This window comes from Psittacula echo, assembly GCF_963264785.1.
Source record: "Psittacula echo genome assembly, chromosome: 2".
Lineage (NCBI taxonomy): Eukaryota > Metazoa > Chordata > Aves > Psittaciformes > Psittacidae > Psittacula > Psittacula echo.
In genome coordinates, this window is record NC_137737.1 from 139,280,381 (window position 1) to 139,305,447 (window position 25,067).

Consider the following 25,067-nt stretch of genomic DNA (forward strand, 5'->3'; position numbering starts at 1 on the left):
GCTTGTTCTGCCCCTGGGACAGCAAGAGAGGAAGAAGCTGTGATGCAGACCATAACTATTTTCCTTTCTTTTAAGGGAGCTACTCCAAGGGAGAAGTGGACTGTGCCTTCTCCTGCTGCTTCCTGAATAGCTGGGATGCCGGCTGGCTCCCTCTCCCACCCTCAGTTTTTGCATTTTTCTCCCATTATCCCATTGTAATACCGCAGCATCTAACACCCTCTGACACCCAAGGCTGTGCCTTGCTCATCGAATTTCCTGCTCTCATACATTTCATCTTACCTTTTCCAGTGCAGCCCATTGGCCAAAACTTACTTCTCAGTTCAGCGACAAGCTTTGCTGCTCTAGGTATTCTGTTAGTTCTCATCTGTTTTCCTTTATGTACTCTCTTGCCTGTTGGTTGGGTCAAACACAAGCCAAGAGGCAGCAAGGCACTTTTATCACACTCAGCTTTTATCAGCTCAGTAACTGCTGCCTTCCATAGCAGTTGGGACACTGCGTTTGCCCAAGGACTGGTTGAGAATTCAACCATTTCAGCTGTTTCTGAGTTTATCTCTGTCTTTGGAGGAGCCCAGTCCTTCGAAACTCCTGAGTGTTTACAGTCCCATTTTAGAGTCTGGAGTAGTTCTCTGTTGGTGCAGTTTGCCTGCTCTTAGCTTGCTCCATTTTACTAGATGGTTTCAAGAATTATAGCCTGAAAACATTGGAACAGGCAGCTTTATACTTTGCCTCCCTTTGTAATTACAGTGCTTGCCCATTTAAAATGATTTAGTTAATTTAGCATTTTAAATTCCGCACAGTTTCAGGAGGATGGGGGGGTGCCTTAGTCTGATTTCCTGCCAAACGGTTCTGCTGTGGGAACTGATGAGGCTGCTCGTGGAGGTGTGCCGGGGGCAGAAAGCGCGCTTACCGCAGCAGCAAGATCCACATCTTCAGCCCCAGAGAAGGAGTTTCTATGGAGACATTTACAGTAAACAATGTACAGCTCCCCCAGCATGTGCAGGCGCCGCAGCCGCAGCGCTGCAAGCTCGTAGGCTGTATTTTTTGGCAGCGGGGGGGATGCTGATGAACACTGGCCCGTGCTGCTGCCAGCCCCTGGCCCTGCTGCCAGCAGTGCTGGCTCTGCAGCCAAGAGGTTGGTGGTCAGAACAAGATTTCAAAGTGCTTCAGCTAGGGGATGCGTTCTCAGGGATCCCAATGTAGTGTCCTGCTCACCCGTCAGCTGTAAACACACATCACAGAATCATAGAGTCATAGAATGTGTTGGGTTGGAAAGGAACCTAAGATCATCTAGTTCTGAGCTCCCTGCCACGGGCAGGGGTACCTCACTCTACAGCACGTTGCTCAAAGCTCTAGCTGATGTTGCCCAGCCTGTCCTTGAACACTGTCCCAGATGGAGCATTTACCATTCCTCTAAATATTTTTGTGCTTATAGCTAAAACCAAAACGTCGTGCAAAAGCAGAGCAGTGGTTTCATGCCTCTTCCCAGCACACCTTGGGCCACGTCCCTGCCACACTGTGGTGCCCATGGCTGGAGACATGCACCCCACCAGACAGCACTGAGCACCCCTGGGCCCACCCCCCTGGTCTGATGGGGCTGAAGCCCCTCCTGTCAGTCTTTGAACCATTTCTTCCTTGGGATGTCTCAGCAAACCAGAAAGCGAGGAGGTGATGCTTGGCTACCTTCTGCTGGGTTTAAAGCCTTTTTTCCACTACCTTGTGATACCGCAGTGGAGCTTTCCTGGTTTGAGTGATGGGCAGTTTCCACAGGAGTAAAATGCCTGTGGCCCTTCTTACAGAGGTAGGTGTGATAGTTCTGGTACCCCAGTCAAATATTGCTTGGGTGATAACCAGGAACCGTGCTATAGCTTCTTTATTTTCCCTGTTAAGGCTTCTCTTGCTGTTCCAGCTCTCCTCTGCTGGAGTCCCCTCTTGGACTGCAGCGGTGTTGCCCTGGGCTGCTCAGAGGCTGCTGCTTCTCTGGGAAGTGCTGCCTATGACCAAAGGCTAAAGCTGAGCCCTGAGTATATAAAATGTGATACACATTTTGCCATTATCAGGCAAGAGAGTAAATGCAGTCTCTGATAATGCTGATCTCAGAAATCCAGCACAAAACAAAGCAAGGACTCGCCAGCTGAGTGCACAGCCTGATTTCTATCACAGCATCCAATAGAGCAATTGCTACAAAATTCGACCCCATATCAATTTCCAAATTCTGAGCTGAGTTGAGCTGGCTCAAGTGTGGGCTGCAGCTCTCCAACAACCCCATCCTGTCAAACCTCAGTGCGAAACAAGGATGGAAAAGGCTCTGAGAATATTCATAACATAACGTTGGAAACAGGGAAGGTCAGAGGAAGCTGGCTGAGAGTCCCTGGCCTTGTTTTAGCCCTGGCCTGTGCTTTTTGCAGGGCAAGGGAGCAGACAGACGGCCAAGGGGTGTTGAAGGTGCCTCAGCAGAAATGCCTCGTGCCCAGGCATGTATCTTTAGCAACACGCCCCCAGAGCTGCTTTGTCAGCAGCGCTGATGATGGTTGATGGAAAGGGAAGCTCTGCAGCCTGGCAGCACCACAGATCAGCCCGCGTCCAGAGCAGAGGGGACACTTCGTGCCATCTTGCCAGGAGGCAGCTTCATGGAGGGGCTGCATGAAACAGAGGTCATCACTGCACTAAAACCCCCTTATCTTTGCTCGGCTGTAAGAAGAGGTTGGTCAAATGCCTGATGAAAACACTGCATCCTCCAGCACTGGGGTGATGATGGAGTTTTGGACACCCATCCCTGCCTGGCTCCAGCCCTCTGTGGCAGCTGGTGGGACTGTCAGCCAGGCCTTGGCCCTTCAGGGTCTCTCATATTTTGGGGTTGCAGCAGGGCTGTGGCTTGTCCTGTCAGCAGGGCACTCATCCCCCCCTGCCCGTGGTGGTGGGTGAGCTGCCCCAGGCTCTGCTGCTGCCCCAGGGGAGTGCCCTGCTTTCAGCCAGGGTTGCTAAAGGGGGTTGCCAGCTCCTGCTGGCTTTTCCAGCTTCCTTCCTTGGAGAGTTAATAAATATCTTGCTCTATTTTTTGCACAATCACAACAGCGCAGCTCAGGGGAAACCTGCACAAGGGAAAAGAAAAAGAACAGATTTTGTCAGCCATCTGCAGCCTGGTTTACTCACCTGGCTTGGCTCTGAGTGGCTGGAAACAGGAGGAGTGCTGGGACAAACATCTCCTGGGTGCACCCTGCTCCTGTCAGCATGTGGGCTCTGCTGCATGTGGCCTGACCCTGAGTGACCAACCTCACCTGCTTACATAAAGGCACTTACTGCGCATGGGTTACAAAACTCAGATTACCCATTTCCAAGGCACATGCGGGCCTGGCACCATGGCCTGCACATTGCTCAGCTGAAGGGAAGAGGTATCATCTGATCAGAGACATTGCTATGGGCAGCAAGCGGGATGGTGAAGCCTAACAGCTAGGCAGGTCTGGAGGACTCCCTGCTTTCTGGCCTTGTGCCTTGCTGGCAGAGATGCTCTGAGGAGCTGTTTGCAATAGACTGTGGCAAACAGCCCAAGCCAAGCTGCCTCTGCTCCACTTCATGCACCCTTGGTTTCTTTAATTACTGCTATGCAAGTTCATTGGCAAAGCAAATTTGTACAAGCCTTAATATTGCTGAAACCCTGGGCATGCTATACAAGCAGCTCCAGTAAGTGAGGTTAGGAAGAACTGCTACAGTAGACCAAGGCTGGATATACAGGCCTTCCTAAGACAACATGAAAATAATCTTGTTAGAAAACTATGTATTAGATGTGAGATGTGAGAGTGAAGGAAGCAGGTGTTTGCTTTGCAGAAATACAGGGATAGAGGAGACACCTTGTGATAAATCACGTGAGAACAGCAAGCACCTCAGCAGCACTTCTGCTGGGAGCTGAACTCCAGTGTGCATGGGTTATTTGGGGTTTGCTGCTGTTATCAGCTTGGCAGCCCTCAGAAGTGATGCTGTGGCTGTCAAGCACGTGGTGCAGGTGTGTTTTTGGCTCCTTTGCATGCAGGATGCAAAGAGAATGAAGCTGCTTTCCTGGAGCGTGCCACTGGTCACTGTTGGGCGTGAGTGCTGGCTCATGCCGGCTCTCTGCAGTGATCTGTGCTGCTTTTGGGCTGAGGCCATTGTGCTCTGAGTAATCCCCAGGCTCGGCTGGCTGAGGGAATGGCTGGATCGCAGCCTACACCCTCGCTGCGGAGGTGAAAGATGCTCTGCCTCAGCATCTGATTATGCAGCAGCCCGGTGCCATTATCTTTGCCTGCCAATCAAAGCCTGTGACTGCGACAAGCCGATGCTGCCCTTTCGCCCGAAGCTACATTTCCTTCTGCAGGTAGTTATTAAAAGAGCGTGCACTAAACTGCTGCTGCCCATCCTGAGAACATGCTTTTCAGTAAAAGATGCACTGCACATCTCCCTGAGCCTGGATTTGTGCTCCAGGAGGCCAGCAGCAGACCCAGGACAGTTCTTAGGAGCTTCCAGCAAGACAGCACCTCCTGCCAGCACCTCACAGACCAATTAAGCCAGAGGAACTGCTGTTTGAGGAGCTGCCTGTGCAGGAAGGATGAGTCCCAGCCACAGACAGAGCTCCAAAGTGTGGATGGGACAATTACAGGAGGGAGTGACTCATGGAAACCACAGAAAACAGAGCTGGGAGAGTCTTGGAAATACCTTACAGCTTATCAGGCTGCTCCAAGGCAGGAGCAGCTCTGGCTGTGTCACTCCTGACACATCTAACCAACCACTGCTGGCTTTTTCTTGGTCTTTTGGTAGCTATTCATACAGCATTATGTATTACTGGTTGCTCTGCCAGTACAACACTAGGTTCACCATGACCCAGGAATACAGAAGGAAGGTGAATGTCAGTGGGGTTTTGTTATTTCTGTGTGGAGAAGAGAGCCCATGGTGAGGTTTCTCCACCATAGCAGGGGGACCAGCATCCCGGGGTCCTGCCCCAATGCTCCAGCAGCAACAGCTCCACAAGCTCCAGAGTGGCATATGTGAAAGCTCTAAGGGATGAAATCAAAGGATAAAGGGGTAATTTCAGCTTCCTCTTCCTTACTGCCTTGGTTCTGAAGTGCCCTATTTGCAGCGTCCAGTCCATATTCATCACAGTGCAAATCACAGCATCCAGCAGAGTTTTCACCATGAAACAGGGGTGTTTTCATCAACCCCCTGTTCGATGCTGATGCCCCAAACCCCATTGCCTTCCAGCACATCACGCAGCGCAGGAGCTCCAGCTCTGTACAAAGATGGGGAATATTGTGGGACATCAGCCAAAATGAAGCGCCTTATTCCAAAACAGTGGTGTGTGCCATGGATGCCACTTCAGAGCTGTGTTTCTCTGGAGTCTGAGCCAGGGCCATGTGAAACGGGCTCTGAGGCAAAGGCAAGTTGTGAAAGAAGGGGATGCAGGAGGGAAAGCCCTGCCTTAATCCAGGCTCTGGTTGGCAGCACAGCAGCTGGTGGTTAGTTTGCCCTGCAGGTTTGGCTCTGTGCTGTACACAGTAGGTGAGGTCCCCCATGGATTTTAGAAGGAAAAGGAGGAGTGATTTGGGCATGCCCTTATTAAGGGGGATTTCCTGGGCACTTGAGGCACTGAGGGAAAGGGAGAAAGGCAGCACAGCTCTGGAGAGACTTGGGGCAGCTCAGAGAGGATCCCTGGCCCAGGAGCTGTGCAAGGAGGAGAGGAGAATGAATAAAAACTAATCAGGTTATGGATAAAAAGGTACATTTGCCTGAGGGAGTGGGGTTATGAGGGTTTTCTCAGCAGAGAAGAGATCTGGGAAGAAAGAAGGATAAGGAAGGATGCCAAAATGCCAGACAGCATAATGCCATTGAACGCAGCACAGTGACACTTGGGAAATTTGGCCAAATCTTAGAGCTGTGAGGTCCAGAAAAGGAACTCTCTGTTTATTTAGCTTTAGTTAGTAGTAAAGAGCACAAAGCTCTTGGCACCCTGATGATTAATCTTCTGAAAATATAATACATCCAGCATCACTAAAGCAAACATTAACCCAGGAACAAACTCAGCTGAGACAGGGGTGAATCAGCCATGGGCACGGGGTCCCCCACTCCCATCAACTGTGTGGGGAGCACAAGCACCCCTCCACAGCACAGCAAGCACTGGGAGCTCTCAGGTGACTGCAGGGAGCAGTGCAGCCCACAGGAGCTGTGGAGGAGAGCATCCCCTCCCCTGCACCTTTGGCTGGGTGAAGGAGCAGAGTTACCAGGGAAGGCACCGAGTGGTTTCTGGTCAAAACCATTCTCCTCTTTTGAGGACTGTGATCATCTCCCAGAGAAGGCCCAAATTCTGCTGTCAGTTCAGAAGGACCAGCTGGTCTATCCACCTCTCCTGTCTAGTATGGAAGTAGACATCAGCCCTTGATCCCGACACGAACACTTTGGGGTTGGTCTGCCAGGGGCCAGGACACAAGCTCATTTATTTGCTGCCTCTAATTGTCAGCTAGAACATACGAACTACACAAGCCCAAGGCAGGGGAGCTGCTAGTGTGGGAATTAGGAGCCAATTCATAACTTCAAATACCCAAAATTGTGAAGTTTCATTTTCAAGCATCTCACAACTCTCTAGCACCTTTTGGTTTCATTTTTCAGACACTCCAGCAGTTTGTCACACCTTATGGCCAAATCTGCTTTTCCTGCTTTGCAAGGAGCTCAATCGTAAACCAGCACTAGCCCTTTGCTGGAAAAAAATGTTTTACACACAGCTCCCAAGGCTCATTGCTGGTAGTCTGCTACCCAAAGCCCTGCAGGAGAAGTTGGTGATCTGCTGGTCATGACTTCCTGATTTATATACCAGCAAATGGGGTCTCTGATTCAGGGGAGCTCCCCTCGTTTAAATCCCCATGGGCATAATCCTGGGTTAGGCACTAGCCATCACCAAAGCTGAGAGGAGCTCTGCTGCTGAGCTGGTGAGCAGAGCAGGGAGAACCATCAGCAACTGCAGAGGCTTTGTGCCTTCCCCTTTTGATGGACAATGTCCTGGTGGTACCACACATGAGGGGAGAGAGCAAGTCACTATCCGCTTTTGAGCTAGAAAGTGGAAAGTGTAGGTTTGGTGGCTGCTGTCACTGCCCTGCTGATGGCATGTTCCCACCCCGGTTTGGTCAATAAAGCCTCCCTGCATCCTTTCCATTCCCTGACAGCTGCTCTTGGGCATTGAACAAAGTGCTTTCAGGATAAATACAAGGCTTCAGTATTTTCCAGGGCTGAATCATAGAATAGTCAGGGTTGGAAAGGACCTTAAGATCATCTAGTTCCAACCCCCCTGCCATGGGCAGGGACACCCCACACTAAACCATGTCACCCAAGGCCTCATCCAACCTGGCCTTGAACACCGCCAAGGATGGAGCATTCACAACCTCCCTGGGCAACCCATTCCAGTGCCTCACCACCCTCTCAGTAAAGAATTTCTTCCTTATATCCAATCTAAACTTCCCCTGTTTAAGTTTTAACCCGTTACCCCTTGTCCTATCACTACAGTCCCTAAATGTCTGAATGTCCCCAGATTGACACCCCTGGTAGTATTACTGGGCCCAACAGAATGTATGAAGCTTGCAGGGCCTCAACATTATAGTCTATCCCAAATCAGGCAAGAAAAACCATGAGACTTTCCCTCCTCCCGGGATCTGCAGCTTCCCACCATCATTCTTTACACATCCTCACCTTCTCTTCTGATCTCATCAGGCTCAAACTTAAATCAGGTTCTAATGAAGAAAAGATGAACGATGAAAGAATGGGGTTGTCTCCTTTCTTGAGCTAGGGGATGTGTGCCTCTGCGGGGTGTATTGCATCTTCTCTTGCCACCAGAGCACGGCAAGGGTGCCTGGGCCCTGTGTAGCTGCTGGGAAGGATGCCTGTAGGGCTGCCCTTAGAGACTGTATCACAGTAACTGGTTTCCAGAGGCTGAATTTAGGTCTGTGTAGGTGGTGTTTCCCAGCTGTGGGCGTCAGGCATTGCTACCTTCCCACACGGTTTCCTACATGGAATTAACCCCTCCACCACCAAACAGCGAACCCAGCAAACCCCTGGTACTCGCTGAGGACACGTGAGCATGAACAGTGCCCAGCCGCTGGCCCCAGCACCCCCCACTGCCACGGGCACCCAGCTTCACAAGGATTCCTGGACTCTGCCTTTTGCTTGGGAGGGGACACCCCCAGGGGGTACCAAGTCCTGCTCTTGCCCATCCCCCAGAGCACCCCGTCTGCCTCAGCCCCCACTCACACCAGTCCCTTGTTATTTGACCTGTCCCCATTCCCCTGCTCTTCTCTAGACCAATCATCCCTCTCCTCACCTACCATCCCTGGTTCTCACTGCTGGTTTCTCCCTCTCTGCTTTCTTCGCCGTCTCCTGCCAGCCAGCATCAGCTCCTCAAACTTCAGGGTCAGGGCTGTGTGGCCAGACACCATTCCACATGGACATGCAAGAGGCAGCACTGTCCTGAGGATGGCCTGAGCACACCTCAGTCATCAGTAGCTGGCTGGTGTCAGCTCCCCTGGGTGATGCCTACCACTGGGATTGCAGACATGATACCCCTCTGCTTCTGCTGAACAGCAGCTTCGCTGGCACAAGAGCTTTGGGAAAGCTTCAGCCAGAGAGCTGAGCAGGTTTGAAGATTTTAGCAAGAGAAATAACATTTTTAAATTAATCATATTTTTAAACTGAAGTTCACCTGCTTGTACATGGAAACCAGGAGTTCGGGTCATGCTCTAAAGCCACTCAGAGTTCAGGAGCGGGACTGCCCTCATGTACATTGACTTCCTAAAAGTCGTGTCTTTTCTGAACTAATTATAATCAATGACTGAAGCCCCATGAGGAAACATCTCATTTCCTGCACCCCTTCTGAACCCGCCTTGGGTGGGAAGCAGTGCCTTTCCAGGATGTATCTTCTCTCATTTGCCCAGAGAAGGAGCTCAACCTGGACACTTCCCTTTTCAAATGGCAGGATGGGAACCAGTGCACGTAATGATTACACATTTATTTTGTTCCTCAGTGGCCCTTTACATATCATAAAGAATTTATGACATTACACATTCACCCCTAACCAGATGGGCTGTTGCGTTTCACCACCCTCTCAGCGCCCACCTCTCCAAGGACCTCCCCTGTCTCTGAGCAGTGGCACCCCTGCCCCACACAGGTCACAGCCCTCCCTCATCCCTCTGGGTCTGAGTGCTGGCTGTAGAAACCCCACTCCACCCATGTGGTCCGAGGGCTGTGGGCATTCCCGCGGGCCGGCCTCGGGCACGTGTGCCATCAATGACCATGGGTGAGTGCAAGATGGGGAGGAAATGCAGCTGTGCACAGGTCTGCTTGGCTGCTCTGCAGAAAGGGAGCCCAGGTGGAAGGACATTGTCCTGCTTTCGGGCAGTGAAGCATCCAAACAAGCTTCTTTTAATACATTTTAGTGTCATAGTCATATCACACTAGAAAACAGGTGCCTGAGACCAAGGAAAAGGCAAGGTTCTTACCCTGATTGGCAGCAATTTGTTGGTTACTGAGGCTTAATTTTATGATTGGAGTTGAAAAGCTGACTCACCCTCCCTGCCTACCTTCAGCACTGATGCAGGAGTTTCTGGCTTTGCTCTGGAGGCATGAAAAATACCAGATACAGTAAGATCACAAAAATCATTCGGAGAAACAGCCCTGTAACAAATGAAAAGAGTTGCTTGGTGGAAGCTAGACAGGAGCACTATGAATTCATTTTAACTACAACAATCACTATCAGATGGCTGGCAGGAGGGTGTAAGTGCGGTGTTATTACACTGTGCAAAATTTGAGGTAATTTGTTCCTGGAATTTGCTTTGTTTCCTTGCTATTACTGAACTCACAAGACAATGTCTGTCTAGAATTCCTTTTGCAAAACAAATAAACAACCCAGAAGCGAAGGAAAGCAGTTAATCCAAATGAACATTAACCCCCCCAAGACATAATGTGGAGATGAAGCCATAGAAGATGGATGCTGGCTCCATCCACTCGCGGTCAGCACAGACCCAGCCGGAGGCGCCCACCTTGCCCATGCTGCAGCCATGGGGTTTGGGGCTGCTCGCATCAGACTGTGGCTCATCTCCCGGGATCCATTCCCAAACAGCTTCATTACCAGACGGACAGCAATGCCTTTCCGACCAGGAAGAATCTAGGTGAAATTAGGAGGTTCTGATGTCTGCCACGAGCTATCCCAGATGTGAAGCCGTCAGCTTCACAGGGTGCAGTGCTGGGACATGTTGGACAGTCTTTGGTGTACTTGGACTCACAGGTCAGTAGATATTTACTGTACAAAACGTGCTGCTTTGTGGTTAAGAGGAGTGGATTTTGCGGATCATGATTAATTCTCCCGGGCATGTGAGCACTGGATGGAACAATTACAGCTGCGGACAGTTTTATCCTCTTTGCCATGAGCAGAAAATGGAAGGGCTGCAGAAGGAGACAGCATTATATCCCAAATCTCCTTATTTAATAGTGAAACAAAATGTACTTTTATGCCTATGAAGTTTGTAGCAGCAAGCTGAGGCTTTCTTCCTCTTACCCCAGGGTGCTTTCATTTGTTCTGCCATCCCATTCCCTGTCTGTCAAAGGATATACATTATTAATGTATGGACCGAATGCTGTTCTCACTCATCCCTTTGCTCTCAAAAGCACAGCTTACATGAAGAGGACAAGGAGGATTTGTCCCAAAGATTTTAATCATGCCACTGATGAATTGGTTTAACACAGATTTAAATGGGAAGCTTTTTGTTCTGATTTTTTGGTGGGTGTTTTAATTACTGAAAGGTTATTGTTTGGCTAATTTAAATCAGCATGGAAGTGGAATACCCTGGTAGCTGTTTGAAATTCCAAGAGATACCCTGTAGCTCTGTCTGAAATTGCAAGAGATTAAGACTGAAAATTGTGATTATAACCAGCTTGGAATTTGATTACTTTTTTAAGAGAAAATGTATGTGCAGGAAGAGATGCCACCTGCAAAGGAAGTTTGAGATTTTGGACTAATCCTACTCCAACTGAAGTTGAATCAGCACCTCAGGTATGGTTTTGACAATTCATGGCCCTGTACCAAGACATACGTGAATTTTATCTATACAGAGCCACAGTCAAGCTGAGCAAGTCCAGGACCCAGCTGTTCATGCCCAAAATGAAACTGTGCTTTGGAAAATACAGGATACACTGAACATACATGCAAGCAATACGCTGGATGACAGTTATAGAGGACAAAGGCACATTTGTCCTCTGTATTATAGAGAGGATTTATATCTAGATCCTGAGAAGTGGCTGAGTGATGCCACTAAAGGTAATGGCTGCAAAACAAAGACCAGCTTCTTGCCCTGATGGTCAGAACATAAGGGCTAGACCCAGCCAGTCCTGCTCCTCTGACTTGTTCAGCAGTTGAGCTGTGTAGGTAGGATGTCTCGTGCGGATTTTATGCTGCCTGCTCTCACTGTGCCCCGTGACTGTGCGAGGAGGAGGGCAAGTGGGCTGAGGACTCAATTCCTCTCACACAAGACCTGTCTTTCCAGACAGAAGGACACAAAATGAAAACTAAATGAGATGATGAAGGATGAGAAGGAGGGAGAGGCAAACAGGCTGGGCAGGAGGTGCTGGAACTTCAGCAAAGCCATGTGTAAGGTGTAGGCAGCTCAGGGTTCACCTGGGGTGAAGCATGGAGTGGTAAGTCTTGACCTGGGAACTCATTATATTAAACACATAGCAGTGAAACACACCCAGGGGTTTTAAGGAGCTGTCTGGTTTCTCACTTCAGAAAGAAGGCTGCTTAGTATCATGGTGGTTTGAAGTGTGGGGAGAATGGGGCAGGGCTGCTCTCAAGCCCCCTCCCTGGGGCAACTCTTTACCAGCTGAACATTCACTGTGCAATAAAAAACCTACCTGGCCACTGCTGTGCTGAAGATGGCAAGTAGAGAGCAGGGGGCATCACGTGAGGGGAACTGTGGATGTGCAGCCCTGCTCTCTGCTCTGTTTGGTCCCAAGCCTTGCCCTTATGTCTCTGACTTGCCAGTGCCATGTCACTAAATAAGGTTGCACGTGTGACAGAGGGCAGAAAAGGAGAAGGAAGCACAGCAGAAGGAAATGTGGTCTTCAAAAAATGCTTTTGCATTAATTTGGATGCTAAGGGCTAATTAAAAGATATATAATCTGAAAAGCAAAAACCTTGTGAAGTAAACTATTAACTCAGTGAAGAAGGAGCAAGAGAGGCCCTCAGTTGCCCATGAGCTGTTTATCCAGTGAAGAAAACAGCAAGGCAAAGAAAGAGTTCTTTCAGCATCTAGCAGCAGTGACAACTTCTGTCAAAGCAAGATACCTGTTCTGCAGGGGAAAGGCTTGTGAGTGTGACCTGTGAACAAAGATGGTGTGGCTGTGACCGGTGAGCACTTGGGATGTGTCAAAGAGTCCTGGCTGTGGAGCTAGAGCCAGGCGCTGTTTGAAACCCCACCGATGGATGCTGCAAAGGCAGCAGTAGTGTAAGGGCAGATGGGAAGGTGCTGGGAAATAGTGAGGACAGGGAGCAGAAGGACGGCAGGGCACCCCGTGCAAGATGTGAAGAGCTGTCAGCAAGAGGTTAAGAGTTTTCTCACAGTGGTATGGAGCTACAGCTTTTGACTAGGCATTCATGTGGAAATGTCAGAGAGGGGCTAAGATTCATACCACAATAAAGAGGCAGATTGAGGAGGTATTTGGAGTATAAATGGTAGCTGAGTCATGGGTTTGAAGAGGAAAGACACAGCTCTCCTAGAAAGCTGGCTGAACATGAGGGTGAGGGAAAGTCTGCCATAGGAATGGAGAGACTAGAAAATGGTAGACGCTAGAAGACAAAAAAACAAACCAACCCACCATAACGCTGGTTTTGATGTACCGCCCTAAATTAAAAGAAGCGCTGTTTCTATGTAATATGCATCCTCAGATTGGGATCTATCTCTTAAAATAAGTGGGGTTTACTATAGCTTAGGTTACTATAGCTTAGGAAAAACTAGAGATGCCTATCTCAAAACCCATTGGCATTACTTGTTTAATGTGTCTGCATTCCAATTTGCCTAAAGTGTAGCTGGAGACAGACTGGTCTCAGGAATGAAGAATCTTGATTTTAAGTTAAATTCTACACCATCTGTTTCATTATAATCCACTTCCATTCACTTTCCAGGGGGACAGTAACAGCTTTACTTGTTCTAAGAAGCTGGACAACTAATCTTTAGCAGAAGTAACATTTCAACACTTTCTTGTAATCAGTTTTAGCAACTAAGCCAATGAACTCTTCGTAGAGCTTATATCTGCCCTAGAGCCACAGCCATTTGCAAAGGAATTCTGGGAAGCAATATTCTTTTTGGCTGTTGAGACCTTTGGGGGTTTTGGTGGCACTTTCTGATGTTCCCATTTCTCTGCTCTAGTCTTCTCTTGAACAGTGCCTGACTCATTGGGCTTTACTGTTCACTTCCTCCCATGGAGCTCCCTGGAAATGGAAGGACTTCCTTTCTTTCCCTGCCAGCTTTACAGCATGTGATGGGCTGCAGTCAAACTCTGGCCAAAAGCAGCTCATAAACTTCCCCGTCAACAACAAAGTCTCAGCATCAGCTTTGTTTCCATCCAGTTTTCCCCTTCCTGAAATATCAATTCAAGCCTGTGGAAGAGTACTTGGAGAGACGAGTATCTGGGTAAGGATTAATGCAGCATGTGGAGGGCTGGTACAGACATACCCACAACCAGGAGGGATGGAAGCAGAAAAAACAATCACCCAAGCACTTAGCACACTCATTACCACATTAGTTAAAGGGATGGTGTGTTGGTACTTGCAAAGTCTCTCTCTCTGGTGCCACATAAAGCACAACCTCTTCAAGACATTGTTTATGTCTTTAAATGGACCTTGACCATCAGCAATCAATCAATCCTAAGCCAGCCTCAAGTGCTCCAAAGCAAACATTTCATACAAGCAAACACACAGTGAGCTGTTCTTACAGTCTCTAATCAGCATCCCACCTCTCCCTCTCCTCTTTTCCTCATGCAGGCAGCTGTCAAGGGAAAGTCGTTTGTCTTTGCTGATCTTGTTCAGAAATACAGACTCCTGCAACATCACAGCTCCCAGACACAATTTTCCCAACGTGGGCACCTTGGTTTGTCAGAGTCTTCCAGGGCCTCACTTTTCTCACTTGCCTGTTAGAAGTCAAAGGGATCGTTTCCTGTTGGGTTGACTCAGCTCACAACAGTGCCCAGTAAGTAGCCAATGTGGGCAATACTGGGGCTGGGAGCAAGTAAGGGAGGAGGGAGGCAGAAGAAGGACCACCTTACCATGGACAATGAGAGCTAAAACTGGCTCTGCTGCTGAAAGAGGCATGGCCAAAGCTCTGACACTGAGCAAGTCTGGTGCAGGCACTTGGTATCAGGTACTTAATTCAGTGTGAATTCTCCTTCCTGACTAAAGAAATACCAATAGAACTTTGTCTTGTCTTTTGGACATTTCTCAAGTGTTTGTCTGGTGCCCAGCATTGCGGGAGGTCATTTTGCAGCTCTAAGCCATGCCCTCCTCCATAATGACACAGAGAGCCTTTCCTCTACCCAGCTCCTATTTTCACAAATACGAACAATAGGACTGCCTTTAAGATACCTCCCTTTCTGCAAATTTGGCTGTCTTCAGCCAAGTTCAGACTTAGAGCTTAGTTATGCTGCTCATGTGGTTTCTTGATCCTCATTTCGAGAGGAAGGCAGGCTGGTGTTCAGGAGTAGCAGCCCCAGGAAGTGCTTCTGCAGATGCCAGGTTGCTTCTATCCCTTCACAGCACTGAAAGGTGAAGGCTGGCCACCACTGACTAAAACCAAATGATGCAATCAACAGTTATTAGCAGTAGTTTTAGACTGAACAATTCTACTGTTATGTGACTCTGCTCCTACCCATTCACTCACCCCAAGTGGGGAAAGGGAGGGGGGGACAGCACAAAGATATTTGGGTTCTGAGAAAATGCCTAGAGCCACAGAGCAAGCAAGAGAGACAATTAATTTCATAAGTACCCAAGAGAGTGGTTTCCAAATCTCTGCCCATGGGGCATTTAGCATCTGTGAGGTCCACAGAGTCATATTGCCATCACAGTGTTTCCAGATAAAAGTATTAGGATAAAATAGCAGGATTGACAAGTGACTGGAGTCCAAAAGATATCTTATGACTACAGTCAGTGAAGTCTGTCTTGGTAGAGCACTGTATATGTTTTCTAGGACAGAGTACTGCACTTCCCAGACATGCAGAAATTGTCTTCAGATTGACAGAGGTCAAGTAAACCAATTTTAGTAATACATGTGATTTATAGGTTTTACGAAGGTGTTCAAGCTAGCAGCTTTCTGCATGTGCATGTGAATATTTAGCACATGACAAAATTAAGCTCCTACTGACTTCGGTGATGTAGAGTTCAATTATTACTTGAGAAAAATACAGGCATGCTTTGTCCATTTAGAAGCAGTCCAGAAGCTGAAAAGTTGTCCTCGTTGGCTAGTGGTGGTTGTGATCCAAACGGTGTCACGTTCTTCCAGCGTATAACAGCTCATGCTTGCAGATGCGAAATAGCAAATTCTTTGAATGATTTACTGCAGCAGCATAAAGCCACTGAGTACTCCTGCTTAATCTTTCTTTACATGGTCCTTAAGAAATAGCATTTCTTAGAGCTCATGAAGAAAAATATTGACTTCCAGCACTGATCTGGTGAGAGCTAATAGCAGCAGTAGGTGCCCTTCAGAAAATGTATCTAAGGGTTAAGCCATTTTTGCTAAACCCACAGACAATCTGAATTTACTTTCTAAATACAAAATATAGCACGTGAAATCTAGTCACAAATGTAAACTATTTTTCCCTCTGTTTCTGCGTGGAGAGAAGGTGGTGCTCCATTACACAGATTATTGCAGTCAGCTCCCATACCGTACACAGCCCACTGCGATATGAAATCTGAATTGTATCTCTTTCAACAACAGAAAATGCCATTGCATTAAGCATTACTGTAACAGAGAGTAATGACAATAGTAATAATTCTGAATACCAGCAGGACATATAGAAACATGTTAGGTTTCTTTTTTTGTTGGGTTTTTTTTTTAGAAGACGACATTCTTCAATTATTCTTTCGGTTGGAAATGCTCAGTTCTCACCCTTCAAAAAATCCACTAATAATTTAAAATAAAGCAAACTGCAAAATATGCAGACCACCTACAGCTAAAGAAAACATGTATACCAAAAAAGAGAGTTAAAACTATTAGCAGGTAATGGTTACTGGAACTTGAAGGCACATCAGGAATAAGGAGCTGAAAATGAAGGCCGATCCTGTTGGCCTGAGAGGATGCTGTGCAATTAAGATGCATTTGTTTTCCAAGCATACATTCATTTTGCAAAGCACTGTATAAGGCACAAAGGCAGTCTGGGTATTACCTTGTTTTGGTAAGCAAAAGGTAAAGAAGACAGGATATACCCTTGTGAGGGTTTGCATGGCATCAGCATCCATATGGAATGGAACAGAACAGACAGCAATGATTAAAGTTTAGGTACAGTCTTGAAAACCAGAGGAAGAAATGGTCAGAATGATGTCCGGTGAAAGTCACTCAAGCATTTACTCTAAGTAGTGCTACACAATTTCACATACAGGACAATAGCTATTGCACTGAATAGGCCAGCCTGGTCTGTAGTGTCTTTCTCACTGCCAATGTGTGCGTAAGTAAATCCTTGGCAGAGCTCAAACTTCAGTGAGAAATTCTGCAGCTCTGGCACGTTTGGGGCCATGAACTAATGACAGAGCATATATCGCTCCTGATAGCTTCATGGTGGGCAAAGTGTGCAAAATAACCCGAACAAAAAAATAAGAAGGGTTTTCAATGAGTTAGCCTTAGTGTTGTGCTGTACCTTGTAAATGTAAGAGCATGGATTCTGAGAGGCACACAAGTGACTGAGTTTTAGAGGGCTCAAAAGTCAACAAAGTAACACCTTCATTAGCAGAGTCAAAAAAACAGCTGAGGTTCTGAAAGGCAGATACAAAGCATGTAAATATCTAGGGAGAGAGAAAGTTAAATCTAGGTTTATTACTTGATGAGAAAGGATAAAAATGAAATATAAGATTTACAAATAGGTAAAAAACAGCACTTCTGACTTCAGTCAAAAGTTAACTAAACAAAGCATGTTAAGAAGTTGAAAGAAGAAGTATTCATATCAGCAGTAGCTGATTACTTTTATCCTAGGATGGTCCAGCAATCAGCCACGTCAGACGGACCATAAGTGTTGCTCTTTGAGAACTCACAGGGCACAGAAAACAGTCCAAGAGAGAAGTGGGACAAGCACAAGAAATTTAAAAAGGAGACTGTCAGTCAACCTAAACCTGGAAAAGGGCTAGAGTAATTATTCTAAAGTCCTCCTTGTAAATACATCTGGAAAAGGAACCCAGCAACAGTCAGCCAATGTGGGAACAAACTATGTAGTACTCCACCACCTTCCACTTCCTTCTTCATGAAATCTGGCTTGGTGGCCACACGTGCACAGGATCTTAAGTCTCCCTGTTGTGGTAAAGGCCTTTGACATTGTCATTATATGAAGTGCTCAAAGGTGAAATATAGGGCTCTAACCCCTACTGACCATAAGGAGAATCACAGCAGTCCAAAAATGCTCTCAAAAAGCAATTGCCAAAGGCTTACTGGGAACCTGGGAGGATAATCAAGCAGCGTCCTGTAAGGTCCATCAGTGTGTTCATGAACAACTCAGGCTATAAACAGGACATCTGCAAGACTTGCCCACGATAACATGGGGAACTTGGATGAACTGTAAAGAGCATGAGACAGCTCTAGAATACTGGTATCTTGATAAATTTGGTCTGATATCCACTAGGAACAGGTATGCAGCAGGCACTAAATACATAGCCACAAAACAGAGATGAGTAGTGGTACCAAAATGGATCTGGGATGTTCACAGACCAGGAACTGAATGCGAGTCAAAATGATGCTGCTGTTAAAACACAAATATAATTCCAGTGTGTATCAACAGTACTAAAGTGCCAGAAGTTAACTGTCCCAGCAACGCTGCATTAGCATTAGCCAGCACGTTGGGTCATGTTTTGGACCATATGCTTTAAGAGCACAAACTGGAGAGGGTCCAGAGAAGCGCACAACAATTGCTAGACTTAGAAACCATGAAGAGTGATTCAATTAACTGGGTTTACTGAAATGAGAAGACTAGAAGGAGAACATGATAGCAATGTTCAAATGAGGGCACTATTCACCACATCTATTGCCAACAAGAACAGTAAGTAATTGACTGAACTCACAGGGATAAACTCTCGCTGTGGTAACTCTTCAGTTGTATGGTTCAACAGTGGTACATGCTGTTTACAGGGTCACGGGACCCCTTAAGTTGGAAGCTTTTCAGAGTTAGAGAAACACTTGCAAGATACAGTCTTGGCAGATTTGACCCAATCTCAGGGCAAAGAGATGGACTAGATAATTTTTGGAGATTTCCCTTAGTCCTTACTCCTCTGGAAGATCTCCAGCATCCAGAAACGTTTTGCACACTGTGATTTCCTAACAGCTACAAAGAGGGAACACACAAATATGTCTGCCATGCCATCAAAGGGCTGTCTGGACCTTAACTTTATGTGTTTAATGGATAGCATTTTTCAGAGGAAAGCTGTGCCATACTTCCTGAAAAAGCTGAGACACTGCTTTAACATATTCCCGACAGATAACAGGGTCAGGACTACAGATTCCTCTTTCCCCAGAAACCCCAGTGCTAAAAGCCATGTAAGAGAATTGTAGAATAAATACCCAACTCCTGCACCTTTCTTTGAAAGCCAGCAAGATAACAGAACTCCAGTGACTCTCTACTGTGCCTTATCTAGATAAAAACCGTAACACAATAGACAATGCATTAAAAAATTCCCAAGTAATTTTCAAAACCGACAGTGAAATTCCACAAACAGAACCTGCCACCTTCCCACTGCCTAGACTAGAGCAACATCGCTGTTGCTGCTGATACAGAACATGGAAAATCACATGCTGAATACCAGTACAAAGCTGAGTTTTGGGGTTGAATCCAAAGTCCACTGTGAAACCTGTAAGGTTCTAAATAGGTAAATCAAATGTCCCCAAATTATACCCAGCACAATGGGGCTGAGTTGACAGAAACACAGGCTGACCTTTACTTTGTTTGTGGATTCTGTACGACTAATTGAGTTTACTGGTCAGACCTTAGGAAAACCATGATTCCAGTAAAGCCAAATACTTCCTAACTTGTTTCTGTGAAAATGGGAAACAAAACAGACCTCAACTCAAGCCTATCAGTATTCAATGATTAAAAAAAAAATCCATCCATTAGCTCATCTTACCAAGATGGGAGAACAGTTCAGTATAGCTTACAGAAATGCTACAAATTCCTTCATTACTGTGTGGTTTGCAGCCTGTGATCACTAGCTTTGTTTGAGCTGAAGTGTTTTCAGCTCAACAGCAAATAACCAAAAGGGATAGTCTCCAGGGATGTTTCAAGAGCATTGCATAAAGCCAGCTATTTCCTTAAGGCTATAAAGCAGCCGCCTTCAACTTCTATTCCAGATTTTTCACAGCAAGAAACCAGAAACCCTTAGATAGGTAAAGCACATATACAGAAAGTAGCCTAAGTTCAAGAAACAGATCTCAAAACCGTTCTTGATTACTCAGTAGCCCCATCATAATCACACATGCCAACTTCTACTCGGGGATCTAAAGTGACACTTTTTTCAGAACATTTAAGCCCTGCTTCAAATGTGGTTTCAGCTGCCACTTGAAGAGATTCCCAGAAGAGACGTGGGCTTCTGAGAATCAAAAAATAACTTTTTAAGATATCCATGACAGCTGCTGCCCATACTGACAACATAAAAACCCTTTACCTGAATGCTGTCCCTGCACAAAGATGAATCTTTCTCAAAGGACCATGAGAAATGTCCCATGTCTATTTTTCACAAAGTTAGATAGCTTCGAGCTCCAGGACTGTCCACAGCCAGGAAATTAATTTTCTAAGTGCAGTAATGTTTGTTTTGAAAAGCAGGCAGGAAATATGACATTTTACATTTTAGTTGTTTAATTCTCTTTAATTAGACACATTACAATGCACAACTGTGTCTTTAGCCAGGTAACAGGACACCATCCTTCAGATCAGGAAGATATGACGGAGAAGTCCTAGTCCCTTCCCTGACCTTTTAGGTACAAGGAGCATCACAGGTATTCTAGATGATGACAACTCCCGCATTTAGTATAGCATTCCCCCTGTAGTTACAAAGCCTTTACAACATTTCAGTCATAGCTTTCATTTATTTCTGTACTTCAGATTGCAGCTACTACAGCTAAGGATCTTACTGAACTGAGGATCACCCTTGCCTTCTAACACATAATCCCCCCCCCATCATTTCACAGGGTATTTTCAACTTGAGCATCATAAAGTTTCAAAAACACAACTCTAACTGAAGTAAACCATCCTACTAGTGATGCAGCTCTTCAGTGCTCACTAAGAGACATTGTTTACGAAAAAAAAAAACCCAACCTTTTTATTTAGTGCTACACAATCCAAACTGAAGGAATAGAACATTATATTTCACCTCAGGACTAAGCTATAGGGATACATCCCAGATCATTTTCCAGAGTTAAACCAGATTTACCCAATACCAATCAGTGCAAGAAACATCTTTATCCATTTGCACTCAGCATATTTTTAGACAAACTACAGCATCAGAACATTTAAGGATTTCTCCCACACGCAGCACAAAGGTCGAGAACAGATTTCTTGCCTTGTGGGAGTCAGTTTGTCAGGACGTATGTATTGGTAACATTAAAGAGAAATAAATGAAGCGTTACATTCTGATGTCAGGTGTACAAGTGCAGTAGTGGATTACTCTCGGAGGAGAACAATGTTGTATTTATAAAAGTTAAGCGATATACAGGTTATCCTGGAGTGACTATAATACAGAGAAATCTTATGCCAAATTAAGTATTTACAGAGATACTGTCACAGCAAAGAGGACAGGAAGCTAGTCTCACAGTAGTTCAATAAGGAGCAAATGAGTGGAAGAAGACGAAGGCTTTGACTTTATATAATAAAATACCAAGTGCATTCTTTCAAGTGAATGAGTCTTTCAGACTATTGTCCTAGATTTTAGGAAGCCATTGGAAGGTCAGATGTAGTCCTGCTGCATATCAAGGGTTACCTGGATTGTCAGAATTTTTACATCCATCGTAACCTCAGTAAATCACAGCAATTCTAGTATTGCTTCCTACTGCAAGATCAAACCTAAAGTTCTTAAATTAGCCCCCTCCAAATGCCAAAGATGGAATTTTGTGTAGCAGACCTACTAGCACAATTCAGATGTTTCTCCACTACTTCTGTGCTGTACACCTGGGATTAGAACTGCACCCAGAACACTTCAAGAGTAATTATGCTTAGCTGCTCAAATGTTCTTGGCCAGAGAGATATTATCCAGCTTCTTCCTGTCAATGCAACTTTAATAACATTTCATTTCTTAAAGCAGCCATATTATTTCAGTTACTTGGGCTTTTTTCCAACAGGCTTATTTTAAGCTGGTTGTGAAGAAAGGTTATTAATGGCTGGCTATTTTGCATATTTCTTGAAGAGTTGCTACTGAAATAACCAAATGCATCTGAGGGGGATCATGTGTGGTTAACTGCTCAAAATAGCATTAAATATCTTTTCAAATAAAAATTTTCAAATAAGAGCAGAGTTTCTTTAGCCAAGTATTTTTCAAGCCAGCATACCTATAGCATCCAATGCTGCGACCTCTCCGCTTCCTCAGCCATCTACCAAATATTACAGGTAACAGGTATAACCAGAGTCTCTCCAGTGCATGACCTTAAGAACATGATCCTTCACAGTAAAAGAATTCCATTTGAAATGGCTTGCAGTATTAGAATCCAATACACAGGATTAAAAAATGCAGAAGGAAGTCTCAGTACTCTAATGCAGCTTCCAGGGAGTCTGTTGCGCTTTGAGCCAACAACTTGACCACTAGTGACCAGGCCCAAGCAGGCAGCACACTGAACAGTAAATGTGAGCAGCTTCCCTTTTTAGTTAAGATTAATTTACTGTAATGTACATTACTTTCAGTGGAATGATACTGCTCATGTTTTGGCAGGATGGGGAAAATTCCACTTTGTCTTTTTTATGATAAGGCAGATAATATAGGAAGTTGAAACAGAACTTCTACAAGGATTTAATCTGTGATACTGTAAAATCAAAGTACTACTTTATTAAATGAGTTATTTTACACAATATGAACATCAATATAATTACAATTGTAAAAAATTTTTTATAACAAGTATGGACTGATTTTTCAGGATTTCCAAATAGGGCACAACTGTACATTTACACAGAATTGTCTTTGCATGAAGCCCAAGAGGGAACAGCATAAAAATATGAATGTTTCTGTAGCCCCTTCATTTTTGCTGATCAACAGTTTTAGAAAAGCAGCTGCAGGTTTGTTATGTAAGGTCTGACAGTAGAAGAGTCAATAGGTGCCATGATTTCACCTACAAAAAACAAGAATAACTCAGTTAAGCTGAACTGTTACACAACGCTGCTCACCTTTGTGTGAATGAAATACCACAGTACTGCTTTTTACCTCATTTCAGCCTTTTATTATAACCACTTTCAGTTACAGCCCATCAGCTGGCCAGTGGGAAACCTCTTCTATAGTTAACACAGAGGGTTTGTATCTGAATGCAGAAAAATTCGCATTCACTTGCATAGCTTCAGGAACAAAAAGGCTCAATTGTTGGAAATACTCTAAACAACTATTTCCATTATGTTTTGCAGCCACAGACAGATTGCATTTATGATGTGTTTTGTTCAAAGCAAAACTGACGTTTCAAAGCAAGAACTAAATAATAAAGACTATTCCTACAACTCTAAAGATGACCATTTGAAATAACATTAATCCCTTTTAAAACAACCTCCACGCACAGTAAAGCGCCACAGCCATTTCACCTAGGTAAGTATTAGCTTGCTTCTCCTGCTTAACAGTTCAGGGGCATAACTTTAACTTACAGTTAATTTTTGTACTGAAGGAAACAAAACGAGTTTTAAGTCTCAGATGCTGGTAAAAAAATTATGAATAATTTCTAATTCCCAGACAGTCATTTAAAAATGAAGGTAATGACCTGTAGACAACCTTATGCCTGAACATCAGCCAATTCTGGAGGAAGTGGAGTCTTAGGATGCTTGCTTTCAAAGTGCTGTTTGAAGGTCTTGGGATCCGGCATTTGTGTCTGATTAAAGAGAGAAATTTAACTTTACGTACAGTACAAGAGTTAAAAAATACTACAAAACCTGTTCCCCCCTCCCCATTTTGTTTTCTTTTCCCTCAAGCAAACTGTCTCCTCAAAGACACTGCTCTAGTGACAGAAGCACCATTCATTCAGCTACAGCTTAAGAGACTATTTAACCTCAGATTTTCAAAGAGGTGCTTCTAAGCACTAGTATCACACTGGTTTGGCATGTTCATCAACAGTATTATTCTTGCTAGAAGTTCCCTGCAGATCTTACACTTCATAAGCTGGTTTGGTGGAAAATCTACCTTTTAGCTAAAAGATAAACATCTTTTCTTTTTAGAATCAGATCTTTATGAAAGCTCCTTCTTTTTGTTTATCAACAGGACAGACTTAAGGGGCACAGACTGATTCTCTACTTGGCAAAAGCTACCTCAGGCTACTACAGTTGCAGGTATCAGCTGCCCAAAGTGACTGCTGCCACAGACTGATTTCACAAGAGAAGGAACTGGTTACAGGTACTTAAGTGAGCAGCTTACGCTGGAATCTTATTTAAGATATTCAAAGTGACAAATCTATTCCAAGACCCACCATTTATGTGAAAATGGCAAGTTTACCCTTCAGATCCAAAACGAGGGCATTCAGGAAAACTAGCTGGAAGTATAATCTGATTAGCGCTCACATTTCTGTTCTCTTGTCAAGTCATTTATTCAACTAGAAGTTACTGTGTATCAAACTTACATTAAAGATTTTGGCACCACTACTTTTCCTCTCTACATGAACAGGGATTCTAAGACAGGCCAATCCCATCACAAAGATGAGATGTTCCCATTTGGAGATTAAACAGGAAGTGATCACACACTTTTTACATTTTATACCTCATACTAGCAGCACATGCAGACCTCTGCAATTCAAAAGTCAAGATAACCGCCCAGAACAGATCTGTACGTGACCTTTCCTGTTTTCTCCTATCTCAAATACCAGTACAGCTGAGTAATCTTTAAGCAAGTCACATAACATGCAAATGCTTCCAGCAGTGAGCTAGACAGCCACCTGAAAAGTATCTGAATTTCCACTATATATTCTTCTAAAAATTCTCTAGGCTGGAAGACAGACCTGCCTACAATAATATTTGGTTCCTCTTACCCTACAGACAGTGCAGGTATATATCAAGGCAGCCTTGGCTGCAGCCTTCTGATCATGTCCTTGTTTCTTTTTCTGCTCAGCTTGCTTTTTGGCATTTTTCTGCTGCGATTGAATCTTCTGCTGTCCACGAGCCATATCTACAAACAAAAAGACAACATTTAGTCTACAGATGTGAGAAACTACTACTGCTAGCTGACTGAGAAGCTGTAACCACGAGCATAATACAGTCATGTGCTCGTCCATGAGGCCTACAACTCCCATACAACAGACATCTGTTCAAGCTCTTTACTATGTAAAGACTCTGGTTTTAGTATTGTTCTTAAAATACACACCAGAATTATTAGGTCATTTTAAGGTTTCTTCCTCTACAAAGCTTCAAGGTGTACTTTTGAAAAGTATTTTCAATAGTCAGAATAACTGAAGTTTCCTTTACAGTTAACAGAAACTTATTCTCTATTTCCACAAGTACAATAAAATTTAGGGGGTTTTGTTCTTTTAAGTTTAAGATTCAACCTTTATTTCTGGAACTTGAAACAGGTTCCAAGAAAGACAAATCAAAGTATTATCCAAGGTGTTATTACTGTCTTGTGGTGTATGTGCTTGTGAGCCGCTTTGGAGTTGGGAATGCCAAGAACAATA

General features: G+C 45.0%; 1 protein-coding gene across 4 annotated transcripts in view; it reads right to left on the reverse strand.

Moving 5' to 3' along the window:
- The window catches only part of ZNF706 (zinc finger protein 706), a 36,152-nt gene that overhangs the window by 8,185 nt on the left and 2,900 nt on the right, over nt 1-25,067 (reverse strand). The window contains exons 2-4 of one of the 4 annotated variants that reach the window (XM_080609855.1): nt 24,429-24,565; nt 23,186-23,282; nt 22,240-22,544 (exon numbers count right to left, since the gene is read on the reverse strand). In XM_080609855.1, the coding sequence (XP_080465981.1) occupies nt 23,187-23,282; nt 24,429-24,563 (231 nt within the window). In that variant the 5' untranslated portion in view covers nt 24,564-24,565 and the 3' untranslated portion in view covers nt 22,240-22,544; nt 23,186. Of the gene's footprint in view, nt 1-22,239; nt 22,545-23,174; nt 23,283-24,428; nt 24,566-25,067 lie in introns of those variants that run through there. The other 3 variants (XM_080609854.1, XM_080609856.1, XM_080609857.1) reach the window with 3 other exon arrangements.